Genomic DNA, 22,958 nt, shown 5'->3' with positions numbered 1-22,958 from the left:
AGCTTATGCTCAAATAAATTTATTAGTCTCTAAGGTGCCACAAGTACTCCTTTTCTTTTTGAGAAAGCTGAATGTAAACACCAAGGATAAAAAGGAATTATTATATAGAATTTTTGCTAAAAATTATGGGATTAAGTTAAGCAAAGATGTATTTAGGCTGAATATCAGGGAACACCTCTTGCTGGAAAGATCAGAAGCTATGGAATATCTCTAGACATTAATGGTAGAATCCCCATCACTTGAGACATTTTAAATAGGATGTACAAAAAAAATAGAAAATGTACTCCAGGGAACAATCCTACATTGACAGTGAGATGGACTGATAACCTAATAGGTCTCACTTTTCCATCTCTTACTTCTCTGATTCCATTCACCATCCTCAGTATTACAAATGTAGGGGGAAAAGCAGCATACTGTTAAAACTAAATTATTGTCTGATGCTAGAGCAGAAGAAACAAAACAAAAAAGTATATAGCATAACCAAAGGTTCCTAATGCTTGTATGGCTGTTGTCTTTCTACCATGGTATCTTATTACTTTAACTCTCTTTCAGGTTGTTTTACCTTTTTAAATCACTTGTCCCTGTTATGTGTCAATGAGCAGTAGTTTGGTGCAACAGGAGAAAAACAGGATTGATGAATTGTGAGAAACAGTCAGATAATGAAAGATTGTGTCCTGTTTTCTCATGATGCAATTAATTTCTTTGTGAACAGGGACTTTACACAGTACATGATATCAGACAAGTCTGAAGAGGCTTTAATAACAAGCAAATAAAGGGCCAGAAAAAATGTCTAGAGAACAGACTTTCAAGTCCAAGTAAACTAAGTGATTCAAATCAAGGATTTAAAGAACCTTAAAATAAAGAAGACTAACCTTAAATGGTCCAGACACTCCATCAGATTTTCTCCCTAACTGGCTGAAACCTGATCAACATTATTTAAATGTGTAGATTTCCTTTCCTCTCACACCTTCTTTCCACTGAATCAGTAATAAATGTCATGTCATATAATAATATTTAATGCTAGTACTAAACTGAGAATTACCTTTAGACAGAAGTATTGGGATGCTTACTTTCCATAGGTTTTTACAACTATATTGTTTAAAGAAGTAGTTTGTGTGTTCTATGATACACTGAACCATATGTTCTTTAATAAAACAAAAGAAAATAATCAAAAAGCCCAAACCAGGTTATACAGTATGTTTGGTGTACCAATTTTTAAACATTCATTTAATATAGCTGGGCTTCAAAGACTAATACTGCTTATGTCCCCTAGTACGAAGCCCTAAATAAGGTTCCAGACTAGATTACATTCATGCAGGTCTCATTTTAACGGAAATTGGAGAGATGAAACAAAGATTATAGGAAGACACATTATAAAAACAGACCTCACAAGTCAAACTTAATAGTGAAACCATTTTCTTCCATGTAGACAACTGTGAAAACAAATATCCTGTAAGCTCTAGATATATATATTGTATCTTTCCACCACATCTCTCTGCCTCCTTGAGACAGATTCCCATTCATCTCATGACTATATAATTTGATCATAGTTGACTAAGACACAGCAGGGAGAAAGGGCTGATAAAGTATGAGGCTCCAGGAAGTCAGATAAATAATTTCATGATTTCTAGTTGTAACAAGGATGGGATAGTGGTGGATATAAAGATATTATCCCAGTAAGAATACAAATATCAAGCTTGTGCAAATGTTTTCCTTCTCTGACTAAATAAACTACTTTCCATTAACTGAACATTACACTGATTATGATAAATTCCTTGAGACAGAATGTCAGGATAAAACACAAAGAATGGCACATGACAAGTGGAATGAAAGCTTTGTAGATCTGTCAATATGAAAGTTGGTATATTTTTTAAAATTTAACGCAACTGATAAAGTGAAGATTAAGAAGTTAGTTTTTTGTACTAACACTTTTAATGAAAAAGAACATTTCTATCTTTCTAACATCTAACTTATTTCATGCTTAGAGACCAGCTCCTTTTTCTCTGTGGCTCATTCCTACATAATACTTTCCACTTTCTAAAAGGTGCTAAAAAAATATCTATTTGTAACTCTACCTTGCTGTCCCAACTATGCTTACTGCTGGCTTGAGTCCCAATAGTTGAATGGTTATAACTATGTTCGTTCTGTTTTGGATTCTTTCTCAAGTACTATGCAAGCATTGTTTGCTTTGTATATATGTTAACAAAATAATATTGTGATAAGGTGTTTGGAGGGCCAGGTCGCCTAGTGGTTAGTGCACTTGACCTCCAACCTCTTGTCTTCCTGTCAGAGGGGGTAACAATGGCTGGCTCCTGCCCCTAGGCCAACAGTGTTTGGGCCTCCCACTGTGTCTGGGCCTTTGCCCTTAAGTGGGGCATGGTAGGAGAACCCAGGCCCTCCCTCTCTACTGGGCCTAAATTTGCCATCCTGGGCTATTTCCTACATATGTGCTCCTTCAGTTTGTGGGTATGGCCCCTATAGTTAGGGCCCTACCAAATTCACAGCCGTGAAAAATGTGTCATAGACTCTGATATCAGCCCTCCCCCATGAAATCTAGCTATTGAAGGGGAGGGAGAGAGGCAGGGCTGGGGGCTCCCCAGCTGGGGGCTCCTACCATGCACTGGGCTCCAGATGATAGCCCTGGTCAGGCTGGGAAGGGACAGGACTTCCTCTTCTCCTGCACAGCTGCTCTTGCGGGGAGATCAGACCCACCTCTGGGTACTTCCCCTGGCCGTAGGAAGCTCTGCGACCGCACTGCAGAAGTGAGAGTGTCCCTGAAGCCAGGGAGGTACCCAGAGGTGGGTCTGATCCCTCCCCCCCCCCCCAACGCCCCACTCCAAGAGTACCCATGCAGAGGAAGATGAAGTCTTGTCCCACCCCACAACCCGGCCGGGACTAGCAGCTAGGAGCCCCTGGCTGGGGTGCTCCCAGAAACACAAGGCAGATCAGACCCACCTCTCCATCTGGGAACTTCTCCCAGCTGCAGGAGTGCAGTGCAGAAGCAAGGGTGACCATCCTGCAACCCCCTTACAACTTTTTGACACCCCCCACATGATCCCCTTTTGGGTCAGACCTCCATGGTTACAACACAGTGAAATTTCAAATGTAAACATCTTAAAACGTGAAATTGACCAAATCGAACATTGAATTTGGTGGGGCCCTAACTAAATAGTCAATAGCATCACAAACAAAGTCCAAATGAGCAGGACCCTCCAAGACAAGCTGTTTCTCAAACTGGATGGTGGTTGGAGAAGGCACTGCTTATGGGCCTTACTCACTGTCTTGTCCCCTCTCAGGCTCCACTTTCTGACTGGCTTCCTGAAGAAGGATTCTTCTCTTTTACAGTCTGTTCACTACTCCTTGCCCGGGCTCCTGAATTCATTTTAACCTGGTCCTCAAGCTGGAGTGTGCTGGGCAGGCCTTGGGGGCGGCAGGGTACTACCTGAGCCCAATATTGCCTTTTAACCCCTGCAGGCCTACTCTGGGGTTTGCATAAACAATCACAAACATATACTAGTTAATACTGAACTGTGGCAACTTTTATACTCTGGCTAGCATACTGGTATCTCTCTCCAACTTAAGTAGTTTAAAAACAAATGGCGATATCTCCTTTTCTCCATTCAGGATTCAAAAGAAAATCATATATTTCATAGGTTTCAGAGTAGCAGTCATGTTAGTCTGTATCGACAAAAAGAAAAGGAGTTCTTGTGGCACCTTAGAGACCAACAAATTTATTTGAACATAAGCTTTCGCGAGCTACAGCTCACTTCATCGGATGCATTCAGTGGAAAATACAGTGGGGAGATTTATATACTCAGAGAACATGAAACAATGGGTGTTACCATACACACTGTAAGGAGAGTGATCAGGTAAGGTGAGCTATTACCAGCAGGAGAGTGAGGGGGGGACCTTTTGTAGTGATAATCAAGGCGGGCCATTTCCAGCAGTTGACAAGAATGTCTGAGGAACAGTGGGGGTGGGGGGCAATTCTTCAACAAAAAAACTTCAAAAACAGACTCCAAGGAGAGACTGCTGAATTGGAATTAATTTGCAAACTGGATACAATTAACTTAGGCTTGAATAAAGACTGGGAGTGGATGCGTCATTATACAAAGTAAAACTATTCCCCCCGTCACTGTTCCTCAGACATTCTTGTCAACTGCTGGAAATGGCCCACCTTGATTATCACTACAAAAGGTTTCTTCCCCCTCCGCTCTCCTGCTGGTAATAGCTCACCTTACCTGATCACTCTCCTTACAGTGTGTATGGTAACACCCATTGTTTCATGTTCTCTGTGTACATAAATCTCCCCACTGTATTTTCCACTGAATGCATCCGATGAAGTGAGCTGTAGCTCACGAAAGCTTATGCTCAAATAAATTTGTTAGTCTCTAAGGTGCCACAGGTACTCCATATATTTCATAGCGTATAGTCACTAACTACCCTGGAAGGGGATTTATTTTTTGGTTTAATTTTAAATAAGAAAATATCTTTTATTCTCCAATAAAGTAATTGTGAACGAATTATACAATTTAATTTGAACTTACCTGTGACTCTTTCACATTTTCAACAGTGAAGTTGAACCAGACTCGAAAGCGCGGGTTACAGGTATCCGGCCTAATGAACAGGTCATACTCAAACTCTGTTATGTGATCCACACGTCCAAGGTTACCTACCAGAGGATTACGAAATGCAGCAGTTTAACGAATGGCTGATAAACCCTAGCACAACAACTACATAGAATGGAATTTTAAAATGTGTGACTATGACTGGCTAAAACCAGTCACATGATTATAAGGTTAATTAGCACTTTAACACAGTTCAGAACCTTTTTCAAGTAAATGTCTTTATTAAACTCATGAAGAAAAATACACAAATAAGCGAAGCACATTTAAATAAGTCAATACAGGAAAAAAAACACCAATAAGGACTTTTATAATTCACTCCCAATGACTTTTTACCCTTTCTGACCTTTGATTCTTTCTGTGAATATTGTCCCATCATCCCTTCTGCTACTCAAAATCCCCTCTTTTTTCATATGATCTCTTTGCCACTCCAACCCCCTGCTTATAGGGATTTCTTTCTTCTATGTGCTGCTTATGTTTAGGAATACCTACTTAAAAACAGTGCCAAAAATTCAATTGCTCCCCCTATGGCTGATTTTCAGGACTTCCCTGTTTTCCTACGGATGTTCAAGATCCTCTCTCCTAAAACATGAGGCTATGGGGTTTAGCTTGGGCCCCTCCTGGTTAGTTTTGTGATATAATATTGAAAAATTCAGTCAGAAACTACTTTGCTCCCTCTGGCACTTTTCAGTACAAAATGAAAGCAAGCAACAAATCAGGCTATAGTGGAAAAAGGAGTGGAGTTCAGTGCTGGAGAAACTTGGAAAAGTGCTTTTAAATGGTTAAACTGGCTTTTTTCCTTTGAAGTGCTGCAGTGAGTTTCAAAGACAGATGGCTTGTCTGTCCACCTAATTTATACCCTACAAAATGAAAGGCATTACATTTTTCCTGCTCACACTCATCTAATCAAATTTTGTATTTAATAAAATAACCCCACACCTTTGCTCTCAAAGCTAATGTAAAATCTTAATTATGAAAGTATTACTACATGTTTGGACCTATTATTTTATTCATTCAGATATTGTTTCGGATATTTGGGGCAAGATTACCAAATTCCTATTCACATAGAGTCGAAACTTCCTCTTCAGGCAGTCCCATTTAAGGCAGTGGGATGACTTGTGGCGTAAAGTGCGCTTAACATTAGTAATGGTATTAAAATCTGGCACACAGTTTGTTTTTGGGGGTAGGGGATCATTTGTATTTTGGAAAGCAACAGCTATTTCAGTTGTGTATTTCATCCATGTACTATGTGATACAGCATGGCCAAAGGGCAGCAGGAGAGGGGGGGGGGTTTGAGCAAAAAAGGTGTTTTTATTTGCCTAACACACTTACAAAACAAAAACAACAGCATATGCAATGTGTAACACAGCAACCAATCACAATTGTTTTCTCATTAGCTTCAGGGGAGGGAAGTGTTCAAGCTTGCCTGGGCCCAGAGCGGCGGGCTTCTTCGACTCTCGTGGTCTTCCACCCTTCCGAGTTACCTGGTGGTCCAGAGCGAGGGGGCTTCATCGACTCTCAAGGTCTGCCACCCCCTCGAGTTTCCTGGCGCCACACCTAGTGTCACCAACAATTCCCTCCTCTGAAAGCACCCAACAAGAGGGGCAGGCTGTGGGTTGGACAATCTGGGGGGGGCACGTGCATCCATGTGTGAAAGGACCCCTCTAAAGTGGTGGTGTCCACAGCAGCAATGGCTGGGGCCCCTTACTCTCTCCCCCAATCAAAGGATCAAACAAAGGGACCTGGACGGGGACACCGAGCAGAGAACCTCGGACAGCACCCACCGCTCCTCAAAAGCATCAAGGGAGTCGGTGGACGCCGCCCAGAGGAACTCCGCCCGGATACGTGAACGGACCGAGGATCGGAAAATGGCCCCACAGTCACAGGAAACTCCATCGGCCAACCTCCTCTCTCCGGTTTTATAGATGGCCGTTTTAGCCAGGGCCAGGAGGAGATTAACTAGGAGATCCCGCGACTTTGTGAGGCCACGGATGGGGAGTGCATAAATAAAAAGGTGAGGGGAAAAATGCAACCAAAAACGTAATAGAAGATTTGTGAGGAGCTGGAACAGGTGCTGCAGCAAATATACGTGCGCCAGGGTTTCCCTCACACCGCAAAAGGGACAAGTATCTAGGATGGGGGTGAACCGCGCCAAGTACGTGCCCGTGCTCACAGCTCCGTGAAGGAGCCGCCAACTGATGTCCCCGACAGGCCTCAGCAGGAGAGTGTTAGAAGGGAGCCTTATTCCCTATAGAGGGAAGAAAGTTTGCTATAGATTAATTAAAGCACCTGAAGCCAATTAAAGCACCTGAAGCCAGTCACCTGATAAAACCCCCCTGCTTCAATCAGACAAGGGAAGGAGTTGAAGCAGAATGGATTGGTATTGGAGCAGAGATCAGTTTGGAGGGAGGCAGAGGAGAGTTTGGAGAAGTGCTGCGATGGGCTAAGAAGACCAAGACCCTAGGTAAAGGGACACCTAGTTTGTGCAGAGGAAGGGCAGGAAGCCCCACAAGCTGAAGGGCAGGAGAGGGAAGTAGCCCAGGGGAAGGAACTGCTAGTTCAAGCGGTTTACTGCTATCCCTGGGCTGGGACCTGGGGTAGAGGGTGGGCCCAGGGCCCTCCCTCTCCACTCCCCTCCTCTAGGACGCTAGTGGGGCAGTTAATACCCCAGTTCAGGGGTGAAAAATGGTGCCCTGAACCCTCCCCCGAAGAAGAGAAAGCGTGAGACCCATCAAAGTAGTGCTGGCAATTTGCCATAACTTATAGACCCTTCTGCATAATCTTGAGTGGTTACTGTTACTGACTTCAATTGCACAATCAACATTTTTTATCTTCCATATCTGGAAACTTTCTCCCTTTCCTGCCTTGCCCAATCCAGACTTTTCACAGCAAAGTTATTTTAGGTGAATCTCATTTTAGAGACTAGCCTAAATGATAAATCCTAAATATAAAGAGTTTTGAAAATATTTTTTAACTATGAGATCTGACAAATACAAATGATGTAATCCATCTAACTTTTGGTTAACTCCCTTCCCCATCCCTTGTCTGTATGCTGTCTTCCCTAGGCGCTGATTCTGCCACTATTATTCATGTTGAGTAGTAATGTCACTGGAACTATTCATGGAGTAAGCCACTACTGACTGTTAGTAGGGCTGGCAAAATCATGGCCCTATACCGTAAATTCTTCAATACAAGAAGACAAAGTCCTTTCATTTGCCTTAAGTCACAATGCATATTTGTCACTATAGAAATGGTGATAATCTGCACTTGTTTCATGTATGTAACTCCCATTAGTGTCAATGGTAATGGTTTGGAATGAATGATCTGCAGCATGGACTGGAGAAGAGAATTTCTGCTGCATTGATTTAAAAAACAAAAGGTACAGCAGCTAGTGAATTCTGTAGCAGCAATCCAAAGATCATAAAAATGGATTGTACTGTATGATGCAGATCAGGAACACAAGAGATTACTGAGAGAATAAATATTCTATATAAGTCAAAATATTCAAAGCAAAATGATACCTTGATTTCTGACCTATTGCATATTTCAGTTTCCATTTCAACATTAGATTCCTAATTAGTCTGCACTCGAAGTGCCAGACCCTCAGCTCACATGTTTCCATGCAACAGTCAGAGCAGAGATGCTGTAAAGATCCCTAGTGTTAAGGAAACCCCTGCTGGTGCAAAATGGGTGTGATGGGACCATTACAAACCAATGTAATCTAGAGCAGTGGTTCTAAACCAGGGGTCTGGGGACCCCAGGGGGGCTGCAAGCAGTTTTCAGGGGGTCCGCCATGCAGGGCTGGCATTAGACTTGGGGCTAACGGAAGAAAGCCAAAGTGTCACTGCATGGGACCGAAGCCTGGTGAGCCAAGCCTCACCACCCGGGGCTGAAGCCAAAGCCTGAGCAACTTAGCTTTGCAGGGTCCCCTGGGCAAGGGGCTCTGGGCAACTGCCCTGCTTGCTACCCCTTAATGCTGGCCCTGGCTCTTGTATGCAGAAAAAAAGTAGTTGTGGGCCGTGGAGTTTTCATAGCATGTTGGGGGACCTCAGAAAGAAAAAACTCGAACCCCTGAACTAGAGCAATCTATCTACCTAGACATTACTAATTTATACTCCTGTGGGAATTTTACACCACTGTGCATGTGTATGGACATAGGCACAGAATTTATGTCCCCTGCAGATTTCTTTGCTTCCCTGCAGAAAAATGACTTTCTGATGGGGAAGCCACAAGAGCAGTCACACGACCATCCCCAGCAGTATGTTTCAGGTGCCCAGGGCAGCCTGCAGAGAGGTAAATCACTGTGGGGCAGGAGTCAGGACTGGGAAAGACCCGGATGGTGGCTCCTACCCTGCACCGGACTCAGTTGCTAGTTCCGTCTGGGCTGGGGAGGATGGTACTTCCTCTTCCCCTGCATGGCATCCGTGGCCAGGTCAGACCCATCCCCAGATTTCTCCCATGGCTGCAGGAAGCTCTGAAAACTCCCCTTCTCCCCCTCCCCCCTCGCTTCCTGCACCCATCACTCCTCAGCTACAAGGAACAGATCCCTGTACAGAGGGCTGCTCCCACATCTGCCCAACCCCTGTGCATCCAGAACCCCTCAAACCCAGACCCTCCCATAAAAGGTGCCCCTCAGCCCACAGCACTCAGAACCCTCCTGATGAGCCCCACTCCCCCTGCACCTGGACCACCCCAATGAGCCACCCGCACCCAGATCCTCACCCCACCGAGCCCCAACCAGTTGCACCTGAATCCCCACCCCACTGAGCCCTTCTCCCTCAGTATCTGGACCCCTCACTGAGCTCCCCCACACCCAGACCTCCCTGCCAAGCTCTATCACCGCACACTCAGATAAGCCCCCACACATTGAGCCACAACCACCTTCAACCTGGACCCCCCTGTAGAGTCCCATTACCATTGCATCCAAAATCCCCAACAAGCCTCTGTGCATCCATATCCTCTCTGAATTCAGATCCCCCACTGAGCGGCCCACACCCAGATTGCCCCACACAGAACCCTCTCAACGCACACCTGGATCCCCACACACTAAGCCCCTCCACACTTGGATCCTGCCTTGCTGAGCCTGTCTGCCCATCCCACACCTGACATGGAGGGGCAGAGCCCTGGGATGTTTCTGGTGCAGGCCCTTGTGCTGTATCAGGGTTGGATGCAGTCTCACCACTGAGTCTGTGTCCTGGGTGAGGGTGGGGGCTGGGCAGCTGCACAGTGATCTCCCATCTCTGTGAAGCCAGTGGCCTGTGCTCCGCAATGCCATGCTGGACCCTCCACATTTATTTGTCAAATAAAATGTGCAGAATTTTAAAATATTTTGAGCAGAATTTTAATTTTTTTGGCGCAGAATGCCCTCAAGAGTAACTAATGCACTCATCAGTATCATATCTAGCTACCACAGATCTCTTAGCAATTTAGAAAAAGAGTACTTGTGGCACCTTAGAGACTAACAAATTTATTTGACCATAAGCTTTCGTGAGCTACAGTTTACTTCATCGGATGCATGCCTACAGTTCACTTCATCCGATGAAGTGAACTGTAGCTCACAAATGCGTATGCTCAAATAAATTTGTTAGTCTCTAAGCTGCCACAAGTACTCCTTTTCTTTTTGCAGATACAGACTAACACGGCTGCTATTCTGAAACCTTAGCAATTTAATCACTTGTTCACTCTATACCGAGGTCTCTTCCAAGATTACCCTTTCCAAGTTTTAGGCTTTCCAAGTTTCTCAATCTCACTGAATATTTGTGTGGAAGGTTATTTTCCCACAGAAGTTTTCATTGCTGCAAGGAGACTTTTTTTTTTCTTTAGCGTAGGTTCCTTTGTATTATTTCTCTGTTCTCACAGGTATCTGCAACTCCTTCCAGTTCAGTATTATTTGTACATTTCATTAACATGCTATTTCTTCCAGATGTTAAATAGGGCAGTACCCAACACCATATACTTTTATTAACCTACTCAACATGTTCCCCACACACAGAAGGCTGACGCTTGTAGTCACTGTATCCTTTGCTTACACTCTAACATCCTGATTTCAACCCACTTGACAGTGCCACATGACAGTGGAAGTTTTTGTTAAAAATAAAGGGATAGAATTGCACAAGCATAAAAAAATATTTCCACACATTAAGAGAGTTTCTAGTGATCAGTGGTTTCAGAGTAACAGCTATGTTAGTCTGTATTTGCAAAAAGAAAACGAGTACTTGTGGCACCTTAGAGACTAACCAATTTATTTGAGCATAAGCTTTCGTGAGCTACAGCTCACTTCATCAGATGCACACAAGTACACAAAAGGTGCCATAGAATCATAGAATCATAGAATATCAGGGTTGGAAGGGACCCCAGAAGGTCATCTAGTCCAACCCCCTGCTCGAAGCAGGACCAATTCCCAGTTAAATCATCCCAGCCAGGGCTTTGTCAAGCCTGACCTTAAAAACCTCTAAGGAAGGAGATTCTACCACCTCCCTAGGTAACGCATTCCAGTGTTTCACCACCCTCTTAGTGAAAAAGTTTTTCCTAATATCCAATCTAAACCTCCCCCACTGCAACTTGAGACCATTACTCCTCGTTCTGTCATCTGCTACCATTGAGAACAGTCTAGAGCCATCCTCTTTGGAACCCCCTTTCAGGTAGTTGAAAGCAGCTATCAAATCCCCCCTCATTCTTCTCTTCTGCAGGCTAAACAATCCCAGCTCCCTCAGCCTCTCCTCATAACTCATGTGTTCCAGACCCCTAATCATTTTTGTTGCCCTTCGCTGGACTCTCTCCAATTTATCCACATCCTTCTTGAAGTGTGGGGCCCAAAACTGCACACAGTACTCCAGATGAGGCCTCACCAATGTCGAATAGAGGGGAACGATCACGTCCCTCGATCTGCTCGCTATGCCCCTACTTCTACATCCCAAAATGCCATTGGCCTTCTTGGCAACAAGGGCACACTGCTGTCTCATATCCAGCTTCTCGTCCACTGTCACCCCTAGGTCCTTTTCTGCAGAACTGCTGCCTAGCCATTCGGTCCCTAGTCTGTAGCTGTGCATTGGGTTCTTCCGTCCTAAGTGCAGGACCCTGCACTTATCCTTATTGAACCTCATCAGATTCCTTTTGGCCCAATCTTCCAATTGGTCTAGGTCCTTCTGTATCCTATCCCTCCCCTCCAGCGTATCTACCACTCCTCCCAGTTTAGTATCATCCGCAAATTTGCTGAGAGTGCAATCCACACCATCCTCCAGATCATTTATGAAGATATTGAATAAAACCGGCCCCAAGACCGACCCTTGGGGCACTCCACTTGATACCGGCTGCCAACTAGACATGGAGCCATTGATCACTACCCGTTGAGCCCGACAATTTAGCCAGCTTTCTACCCACCTTATAGTGCATTCATCCAGCCCATACTTCCTTAACTTGCTGACAAGAATACTATGGGAGACCGTGTCAAAAGCTTTGCTAAAGTCAAGAAACAATACATCCACTGCTTTCCCTTCATCCACAGAACCAGTAATCTCATCATAAAAGGCGATTAGATTAGTCAGGCATGACCTTCCCTTGGTGAATCCATGCTGGCTGTTCCTGATCACTTTCCTCTCATGCAAGTGCTTCAGGATTGATTCTTTGAGGACCTGCTCCATGATTTTTCCAGGGACTGAGGTGAGGCTGACTGGCCTGTAGTTCCCAGGATCTTCCTTCTTCCCTTTTTTAAAGATTGGCACTACATTAGCCTTTTTCCAGTCATCCGGGACTTCCCCGGTTCGCCACGAGTTTTCAAAGATAATGGCCAGTGGCTCTGCAATCACAGCCGCCAATTCCTTCAGCACTCTCGGATGCAACTCGTCCGGCCCCATGGACTTGTGCACGTCCAGCTTTTCTAAATAGTCCCTAACCGCCTCTATCTCCACAGAGGGCTGGCCATCTCTTCCGCATTTTGTGATGCCCAGCGCAGCAGTCTGGGAGCTGACCTTGTTAGTGAAAACAGAGGCAAAAAAAGCATTGAGTACATTAGCTTTTTCCACATCCTCTGTCACTAGGTTGCCTCCCTCATTCAGTAAGGGGCCCACACATTCCTTGGCTTTCTTCTTGTTGCCAACATACCTGAAGAAACCCTTCTTGTTACTCTTGACATCTCTGGCTAGCTGCAGCTCCAGGTGCGATTTGGCCCTCCTGATAACATTCCTACATGCCCGAGCAATATTTTTATACTCTTCCCTGGTCATATGTCCAACCTTCCACTTCTTGTAAGCTTCTTTTTTATGTTTAAGATCCGCTAGGATTTCACCATTAAGCCAAGTTGGTCGCCTGCCATATTTACTATTCTTTCGACTCATCGGGATGGTTTGTCCCTGTAACCTCAACAGGGATTCCTTGAAATACAGCCAGTTCTCCTGGACTCCTTTCCCCTTCAAGTTAGTCCCCCAGGGGATCCTGGCCATCCGTTCCCTGAGGGAGTCGAAGTCTGCTTTCCTGAAGTCCAGGGTCCGTATCCTGCTGCTTACCTTTGTTCCCTGCGTCAGGATCCTGAACTCAACCAACTCATGGTCACTGCCTCCCAGATTCCCATCCACTTTTGCTTCCCCCACTAATTCTACCCGGTTTGTGAGCAGCAGGTCAAGAAAAGCACCCCCCCTAGTTGGCTCCTCTAGCACTTGCGCCAGGAAATTGTCCCCTACGCTTTCCAAAAACTTCCTGGATTGTCTATGCACCGCTGTATTGCTCTCCCAGCAGATATCAGGAAAATTAAAGTCACCCATGAGAATCAGGGCATGCGATCTAGTAGCTTCCGTGAGCTGCCGGAAGAAAGCCTCACAGGTACTCCTTTTCTTTTTAGTGATCAGTGGGTGTCATTGAAAAATGCTTCTTGACATCAAAGAGAAAGGACTTGAGCAACTTCTACACACCAAACTCATAATAAAAGTTAAAAATGTTACAGTGCTGCCTTCATATTGCTGAAGTCAAGGGATTACATTTTTTATCTCAATGTTCAGGAATATATGCCCCAATACCACAAAAAGCAGTGATTTACACTGAAAGGTATTGAGAAGTATTAAGCAACAATTAAACATTGATTACATGATGAAGATACGATGCTACATATCCATCATATGGTCAAGAACAAATAGGATTATTTTACTTTCATAATAAGCATCTACTATACTAAAAAGAAGCTTTTTCAATTTGTATTCATGTTACTTTTTGAATATATAGGGAAAGTGGGTGGCTTTCCCTTAATTTGTCTTTGGAGGAAGCACTTAAGAGTGTAACATGGAGAAAGAAATAGTTTCACTAATTAGTGATTAGAAAAAAAGCAGCTACATATTGAAATTTGTTCTTGTGTCACATAAATCCTTGTGCATTGAGATAATACACATCTTACTTTTTTTCTTTTTTTACAATAAACTAGATGAATTAGCTACTTTTTATGCTTTAATGATAGTCAATTCAAGAGAAAGGTGGAGAGTGTCAGTTCTCTGTCATGCCACCATTATGTTTCATACACAAATAAACTACAGTCAAATAGCTAACTACAACTATTCAGGGCCTTTAACTATCTCCGTATTTGATTTCTGTATATATTTCTACTCTCCGCTAATTTCTGCCTTCTGCTTATAACAATTTTGCTTAGATAATTTTCTTTGATATTTTTTAAATCAGGCATTTGAGACCACTCCCATTTCACATAAAAAATTCTAAGGAGAAAGTCATATTTTGTAACGATATTGACAAGTACTGTACTGCACTAAGGGCTTCCACCTGCCTCCATTGGAATCAATGGGAGCACCACCACTGACTTCCATGCGTGCAGTGTCTAGCCCTAAGCAACTATGTAAGATTTAAAAATATCACAATATAGTTCCACAGTAATTGTAACTTTAATGAGCTAACGCTGCAGAACATAGAGGGTGTCAATGATGTACATTTTATTTAAAGTACATGTAAGATAAAGAACCGATCTGTGGAATTTAAAAGAAAAACCACAATGAGTAACAGGACTGGTACATATTTAAACTCAAGTACGTTGGTATTCAACTTTCCTACGGTGCAGTTTCCAACACTGTTTTTTTTTTTTTATGGCACAGGTGCAATGCTGGATATGAAGTGGCTTTCTGGACACACATTAAAAGTGATAGAAATAATTCCTTAAAGGAAACCAGAATTTTATGAAACAATATGGATTATTTCTCCTATGCACTCTTAAATAACTTGATTTTTGTTCTGTTATGATTTTACTTTTGAGAAGTACTACAACAGATCTCTCTAATCTTCTAGGATGATGTGAACAAATCAGACTCCCAAATGTCTGTAAAGATAAACTCACTTTTTCTTTGCCTTGGAGGTTGTTTTTAAGACATTCTCGTTTCCTATATATAGTTCTATGCAATATTTACAGCAAACAGAATATGTAGACTTTCCCTTGATCATTCAATCTTAAGTTGCTAATCATACTAGCTTCTCTCTCTTACACGAGAGTAACAAAGTGCAATATACTCAAAATATGAATTATTCTAAATGGACCAAACGTACATTTAAAGTTTCTGGAAAAGTTCACTACATTTATAATAGGCTTAAAAGAAAACCAATATTACCATTTTATTTATTATGCAACATACATTTACTCTTCATAAAATATTGAATATTGCTTCCTACATCAATAAAAAGTATACATTACAGGAAGAAAGAACCTATTTAAGAAAATGCTAGCTAGAGTTACTGTGTGCCAGCAATTATCATAAAAATGCAAGAAAAGAAAATATAGATATGTTAAACAGTCCTAAAATCTTCTTAAGACACACATTGTGCTTTCCTACAGAGAATTTTAAGATGAAAAATAGACCTTGAGGGTCTTAGACAAGCCTGAGGCAATATAAAGAAAAAGGTCAAACACTCTGCTAAAAAGGACCGTTATCTTCAGAACAACAACTTATCAGCCAGCTTGCAGCCCTGCTTATTTACAGTTATTGGTCCCAGAGGAAGTGCACTTCAGCACAGGGCACGATTACTTTGTAATGAGTTTGCCAGAAATGGTAAAGGAAACTAATTTGTAACAATGTGCTGTTCCCTGCACATGAACTTGCTCAGACACCTTTTTTGTCCAGTAATGAATAACTAACTTCAAGCCTCCTAATAAGCAGTGAAGACAGGAGTGCACTAAAAATGTATGAGTTGCATGCATGAATGTGTTGAAATATCAGTGATTATCCCTCTCAGCTGTCCATTACAGCACTCACGATGACCACCAGTTCCCCTGTGGTGGCTATACAGAATGCAGGTTTCAGGGGGTAGATTTAGGCATGAAAATTAACACAATTTGGAAGAAAATAGCCTGCACCTGTCACAGATTACCAACAAAAGGTCAAATGCCTCCTTTTACACCTAGAACACTTGCATATTGTATGCCTTGCTTATAGGAGCATAATTTTGGTTTGCTTAACACAGAAAAATAAGCACCATGGTGAACGGGGGTGGGGGGGAGAATTAAACCTTAGCTAAAAGCTATCAATAAATCTATTGTTCAAGATACATATGAATGGAAGTAACTCGGGCAATCTCTGTCTCTAAAAGAGGTAGTTTTTCAAAAAGAGAATTACACAAAGTGCTCCTCTGTTTTTGTCAATATGCTGCTAGGTTTTGAAATACTATTTTTCATCCACACAATAAAAATCTTGACAAGTGAGCAATAGAAAATCACTAATACACTTGCAGCTGCATTTCAATCTATACAAATTCTTTAAACAAAAACAACCAAGGAATGGATTAGCACAACAGAACAGCATATACATCATTTTCATTACTTGAACCTGAGATCAAGTCCAAGGTAGCCAAGCTATACTTTCACAGAACCATATTTTTTAAAAAACTTAGGTAATATAGAATAGTCTCAACTGAATTCTTCCTTAAAGACCACAAAATATATTGAGGAGATGATGTAAAGTAATTTTATTTATGCATTTTAAGGAAGGGGGAGGAACTTCAGGTAGAAAGATCTGCAAAAGCTTTTTCCTGTTGTCAAAGGTAAGATTTCTTCTGAAAAGAGTGCATCTAAGAATACCAGTTCATAAATTCCTTTTGGTTTTACATAGAATTCGTAAGAGATAGCTTGATCAGGAAGCAGTCCAATGCAACTTTTACAGATAATACTAGATTTATAACTAGAACAAAAATCATGGACAAGTGATGATGTTTGGAAGCTCTGACTCATGTAATGTATTGTGACTTGAGCCACTGCTCACAGTACATATCTGTCAAATCAGAATTATCCCTGAAATTTTGAAGCATGTGTCTTGAATAGAAAGAAATGCAAACTGCATTTCTTCATCATAAAAGCATGTACACAATCTTTTGTAATTTTAAGTATACTTTCACTTATACTGTTTATACCAGTAATGCACATATTAACCTCTGCAGTACCAAGTGATATGCATACAATATTGTGAAAAAATCATCTAAATGCTCTGCAATTGTACAGTATCCTTTGAAAGGCCTGAAGCTTCACCTAGAGAAAGGAATAGTACCGCACATGTTTGGCTGTGAACCAAAAATTCAAATTGCCTTAGAAAAATATTTCAGACATTTTTATCAAACTAATAGAATTATAAAATGCAACCAAACTACAGAGGCCAACATTTTCAAAAGCATTCACTACTATTGGATGCCTTGGTCTCAAGTTACTAACTGCTGCACAAACTATTTTCCATCTCCGTTCCTAATTCCCTGCTGCTTTTTTTTTTAAAGGGACTTTGTTATCATAGTGACATCCTAAAGAGAGATAAATGAGTTGATTTAAGCGAACCTTCTTGCAAAAGGGGAAGATTTCAGAAAGGAAAGAAGAGAACCTGTTTTGTATGCTACATATGCCTAAGAACATGGAGTATTTTAGCCCTTAGAAGTAAGTGGGGAAGGGCCAGATCCCTCATTAGAAAGGGTAAGTTGATGGGTGCAAGTCAATGCTTCATTCATAGAAGCAAAGACATCCTGAGCTGCCTTTGATGAGAATGAGAGTTTGATAACGTCTAACTATGAGTGACAGAATATGAGAATTCTAGCTTCTTACACTTTTGTCTGTATAACATACATCTAAAATTATTAAAATCATTATTGTCTTTTAACAAAATATGTTGTGGGGAGGGGGTTCTATTCAATGCTGCAATGGTGTTTCCTAACAAGGGAAAAATGTGAGACAGCTGGAGCATGCTAATATTAAAATCTGTGGGCCAAATTCTCCTCTCACTTATACCAGTTTTCCACTGGTGTAACATTACTGATTTTAATGGCATTGCTCCTGATTTATACCAGTGAAAGCAAAAAAATCAGGCTTTCCATAACCTTTTCAGGATAATACTGTTTGGGCCTTATTGTTCCTTTAAGAGACACTGCCTCACAAAGGAAAGGCAAGTGTGGCAGCAAAGTGCATTAATTAATGCCAGTTCCTCAGGGCATTCTGCCTGTGTAGCATCTTGGCAAGTGGATGTTTCAGTGGTGCAAGGGGAACATATTTGTGATCCTATGCTTCCTTTTTGACAAAGAAATGTGCACTACACCACATCAGCTTCCACGTGCCAGCTGCTGTGGAAGAGCCATGGCAATAATTACCTGCCTTAAACTCTGCCAGCCCCAGGCTATCCCATAACTCCCCACTATTGAATACTTCAAAGGCTAAAATGTACTGCTGGCTAAAATGTCCTTTGTCCCACGTTACTGATTTTGCTGTCACTCTTTAACAGTCTTTCTAAACCCTCAACTTCAGAGATGTCAGAATACTGTAGCCACACTACTCTCTTGCTCATGAAAGTTGGACAATATCTCTGACCTCAAACCTGGTTATGCCCACACTCTCTCATCCTGTTCCTACCATGTTGACCTTTTCCCTGTCTCCTCTTCTTGTCTCTTTGCAAGCTGAGGAAGAGAGGGAGCCAGTATTTTATTGGTACTGCTGCATCTGTCTGGAGCTCCCTCCCTACTGCCCTCTGACACTGCTAAATTATTACTGACATAAAATCTCACTTTATGAATGACTCCCTCTGTAAAGCACTTAGCAACACTGTTTATGAAGGATTCATATTCAACGCTTTTTGTTAAAAAGGGACCAGGAGCAAGATCTCTTTCCTCACATTAGGAGTTTAACATTAAAGCATCACTGTTTCATTTCATTTTTGTTTAGATTTAACAAATTTAAATCTGGCACATCAAACATTGTGGAAATCATTTCAATAGATTTTGAATTTCAAAAGCTGATTTTAATCACTCTTGAGAGAATATGTATAATGGCAATGTGTCCTAGCAGACAGATCACTGGGCTGAGACCCAGGAAACCTGGGCTCTATTTCTGCTCTGCTGCTGGCTTCTTGGGTGACCATAGGCAAATCACTTCACCTCTCTATGCCTCAGTTTCCCCATCCATAAATGAGGATAATGAAATTTGTCTCCTTTGTGAAGCACTCTGAGATCTACTGATGTAAAGCAATATGTGAGAACTGGGCATGAATCCCTCCCTGTACTCCCTATGAGAGCAGGAAGATACTAGCAATCATGCATTACGGAGCTGTTTCACATGTGTTGCTCTATGGGGATCGTTGGGACACTTCCCATATGTTCTAACTCCCCACTCCTACAAAAAAATCTTTTTCTAAAACCTTGGGAAAGAAGCAGTGTCCCTTATCTGAAAAACCTCTTCAAAGCTAGAAGATGACGAAGCAACCACCTGATGCCCTCAAAGTCCATTGTGGAGGAAAGCAGAGCACCCAACCTCAGCCTATAGTACGAAGAGACCTCAGAAGGCATTTAAAAGTAAGGTAAAATGAGGTAATAAGATGAGGATTGTGAGGGGTCTGAAGCTGTAGAAATATTCATGATTGATTGTGGCTAGAACTAGAATCTGAACCTACTCTGATTTTGCAGAGATTAAGATTTCTACCTGAATTGGGGCACTACTCACAGTCCATCACTATCACCAGCTAATCTGAACCTCTAGGCTGAAAAAAAATTATGGCTGTAGCCTCTGAATGGAGTGATAAAATGTGTAGTCACTTTGTACTAAAGCACCAAAAGTTGCACTAGATAAGGGAAATTACAAGAAAATTGGGGTGGGGGATTATAAGAGCTGGAAGACTTTAGGTAGAAAAGGATTGATGATAAAAGGAGAGACACAAATGAATCTCTGCTTCTTTTATTAATAGAGTACAGAAGACGACAAAGCAGTAAGAAATTCCCATAAGCAAGTATTTTAAGTACATTTTCTTACTGAACATGATTATAAAGGATTTTAATAGGCCAGTGGTCTAAGGAGTGCTAAGGATGGATAGTTTTTGATGCTTTAGAATACATCCTTTCCTTAGTACCTCAGCACTATCTGTAGCCATGACTCTAAAGCTGAAAAACACTGACATTTATTACTTTTGCTTATTTCTTTTGACGACTTATTATTGTTGCTTAACTTTTATAATGCAGTAGAGTCTAGAGGCCCCAAGCAAGATTCGGGTTCCACTGTTTTTGTACAGAGTCCATCATATTGTTAGCCAGTCCCTGCCCGGCAGACTTTACAATATAAATAATTTAATGAGTTCCATTGTCTATTAATCCTATAGGCCATCTGTTTATATTACTTCAACCCACTCTGCAACTCTCCAAAGTCAATGCAGAAGACTAAACAATAATGTTCAGAAAGGCCACCAAAATAAGTTCACAATAGTATGTCTCAAACTTTATAAAAGTCAACGGGGAATGTAAGGGTAAGGTGGCAATTACAGAAAAGATTACTTACCTGTAATTCTTTTCTAAAGGTTTAAGATGTGTGATGGGGCTTACTCCCCATCACCTGTAAGGTATGTAACAGAACCTAATTAGTTATGCTCCATGCATCAACTGATTGCCTTCTGGCCAGAGGAGGCAGAACTAGGCTGTATAAAGAGATGAGAGGACTCAGTTGTGGGGAAGAGATTCAGGAGAGAGAGTTCCCTCTCCTTGGAAAGGGCCGAGAGAAAGGTCCAGTAGTTTAGAACTGGCTCTGTCCAGAAAGGACTAGACTGGAAAGAAGTCCTGCACTAGGGTCTGTGAGGACCAGAGGATGAGATAGAAGCCCATGAGGGGCAGGTGGTCAGTTTAGGTAGTATGTAGACTCCCAGCAGGGAAAAGCTTGCGGGGGTCAGTACTCTGAACAGAGGGAAAAACTGAAATTGAGCCTCTAATTGTTTTGAGTCTATCGCCACAAGGGGACTGAACTGTTGTGCAACTTGGCAGATGAGCTGAGCCTCAGAAGACCCAGCAAGAGAGTCCAGTGAAGAGACCTGCTGGGCATGGTCACTGTAGAGGAGAAAGTGGCCACCAAAGGGCGCGCAAGAGGCAAAGTCCCCTGCAATGCTGAGTCCAGACACACGGGAGCACCCTTGAGGTGAAGACACAGGCTTACAAGATATGATCTGGTTTCAGAGTAGCAGCCGTGTTAGTCTGTATTTGCAAAAAGGAGTACTTGTGGCACCTTAGAGACTAACAAATTTATCTGAGCATAAGCTTTCGTGAGCTACAGCTCACTTCATCAGATGCATTCAGTGGAAAATACAATGGGGAGATGTATATACATAGAGAACATGAAACAGTGGGTGTTACCATACACACTGTAAGGAGAGTGATCTTGTAAGGTGAGCTATTACCAGCAGGAGAGCGGGGGAGTGGGGAACCTTTTGTAGTGATAATCAAGGTGGGCCATTTCCAGCAGTTGACAAGAATGTCTGAGGAACAGCGGGGTATGGGAGGAGAATAAACATAGGGAAATAGTTTTACTTTGTGTAATGACCCATTCACTCCCAGTCTTTATTCACGCCTAAGTTAATTGTATCCAGTTTGCAAATTTCAATTCAGCAGTCTCTCATTGGAGTCTGTTTTTCAAGTTTTTTTGTTGAAGAATTGCCACTTTTAGGTCTGTAATCGAGTGACCAGAGAGATTGCAGTGTTCTCCAACTGGTTTTTCAATGTTATAATTCTTGACGTCTGATTTGTGTCCATTTATTCTTTTACATAGAGACTGTCCAGTTTGGCCAATGTACATGGCAGAGGGGCATTGCTGGCACATCATGGCATATATCACATTGGTAGATGTGCAGGTGAACGAGCCTCTGATAGTGTGGTTGATGTGATTAGACCCTATGATGGTGTCCCCTGAATAGATATGTGGACACAGTTGGCAACGGGCTTTGTTGCAAGGATAGGTTCCTGGGTTAGTGGTTCTGTTGTGTGGTGTGTGGTTGCTGGTGAGTATTTGCTTCAGGTTGGAGGGCTGCCGGTAAGCAAGGACTGGCTTGTCTCCCAAGATCTGTGAGAGTGATGGGTCGTCCTTCAGGATCAGTTGTAGATCCTTGATGATGCGTTGGAGAGGTTTTAGTTGGGGGCTGAAGGTGATGGCTGGTGGCATTCTGTTATTTTCTTTGTTGGGCCTGTCCTGTAGTAGGTAACTTCTAGGTACTCTTCCGGCTCTGTCAATCTGTTTCTTCACTTCAGCAGGTGGGTACTGTAGTTGTAAGAACGCTTGATAGAGATCTTGTAGGTGTTTGTCTCTGTCTGATGGGTTGGAGCAAATGTGGTTGTATCGTAGAGCTTGCCTGTAGACAATGGATCGTGTGGTGTGGTCTGGATGAAAGCTGGAGGCATGTAGGTAGGAATAGTGGTCAGTAGGTTTCCGGTATAGGGTGGTGTTTATATGACCATCGCTTATTAGCACCGTAGTGTCCAGGAAGTGGATCTCTTGTGTGGACTGGTCCAGGCTGAGCTTGATGGTGGGATGGAAACTGTTGAAATCATGGTGGAATTCCTCAAGGGCTTCTTTTCCATGGGTCCAGATGATGAAGATGTCATCAATGTAGGGCAAGTAGAGTAGGGGCATTAGGGAACAAGAGCTGAGGAAGCGTTGTTCTAAGTCATCCATAAAAATGGTGGCATGCTGTGGGGCCATGCGGATACCCATAGCAGTATTGCTGATTTGAAGGTATACATTGTCCCCAAATGTGAAATAGTTATGGGTGAGGACGAAGTCACATATTCAGCCACCAGGTTTGCCGTGACATTATCGGGGATACTGTTTCTGATGGTTTGTAGTCCATCTTTGTGTGGAATGTTGGTGTAGAGGGCTTCTGTGTGGTATGTAGATTGTAATGGACTTTTTACCTTCAGTCCTTTTGGTATGATGTCCATCTGTTTGCATTTGGAAAGGAAGATGATGTCTGTCTGTATCTGTACAAGATTTTTCATGAAGTTGATCTGTATTCCCAACACGGGATTTATCAGGAACTCCAAAAACACAAATTTTGATACCCGCTGTTTCTTCCCCACTGGAACAGGTGATGT

At 42.3% G+C, this 22,958-nt stretch overlaps 1 protein-coding gene across 1 annotated transcript in view; it reads right to left on the bottom strand.

Annotated features, from left to right (window-relative positions):
* AGBL4 (AGBL carboxypeptidase 4) overlaps window positions 1-22,958 on the bottom strand; it is a 1,390,068-nt gene that overhangs the window by 1,303,343 nt on the left and 63,767 nt on the right. The window contains exon 3 of the mRNA XM_073357770.1: window positions 4,548-4,672. Coding sequence (XP_073213871.1) covers window positions 4,548-4,672 — 125 coding nt within the window. The remainder of the gene's footprint in view (window positions 1-4,547; window positions 4,673-22,958) is intronic.

This window comes from Lepidochelys kempii, chromosome 8 (genome assembly GCF_965140265.1).
Source record: "Lepidochelys kempii isolate rLepKem1 chromosome 8, rLepKem1.hap2, whole genome shotgun sequence".
Lineage (NCBI taxonomy): Eukaryota > Metazoa > Chordata > Testudines > Cheloniidae > Lepidochelys > Lepidochelys kempii.
This window is presented reverse-complemented; position numbering and strand designations above follow the sequence as displayed.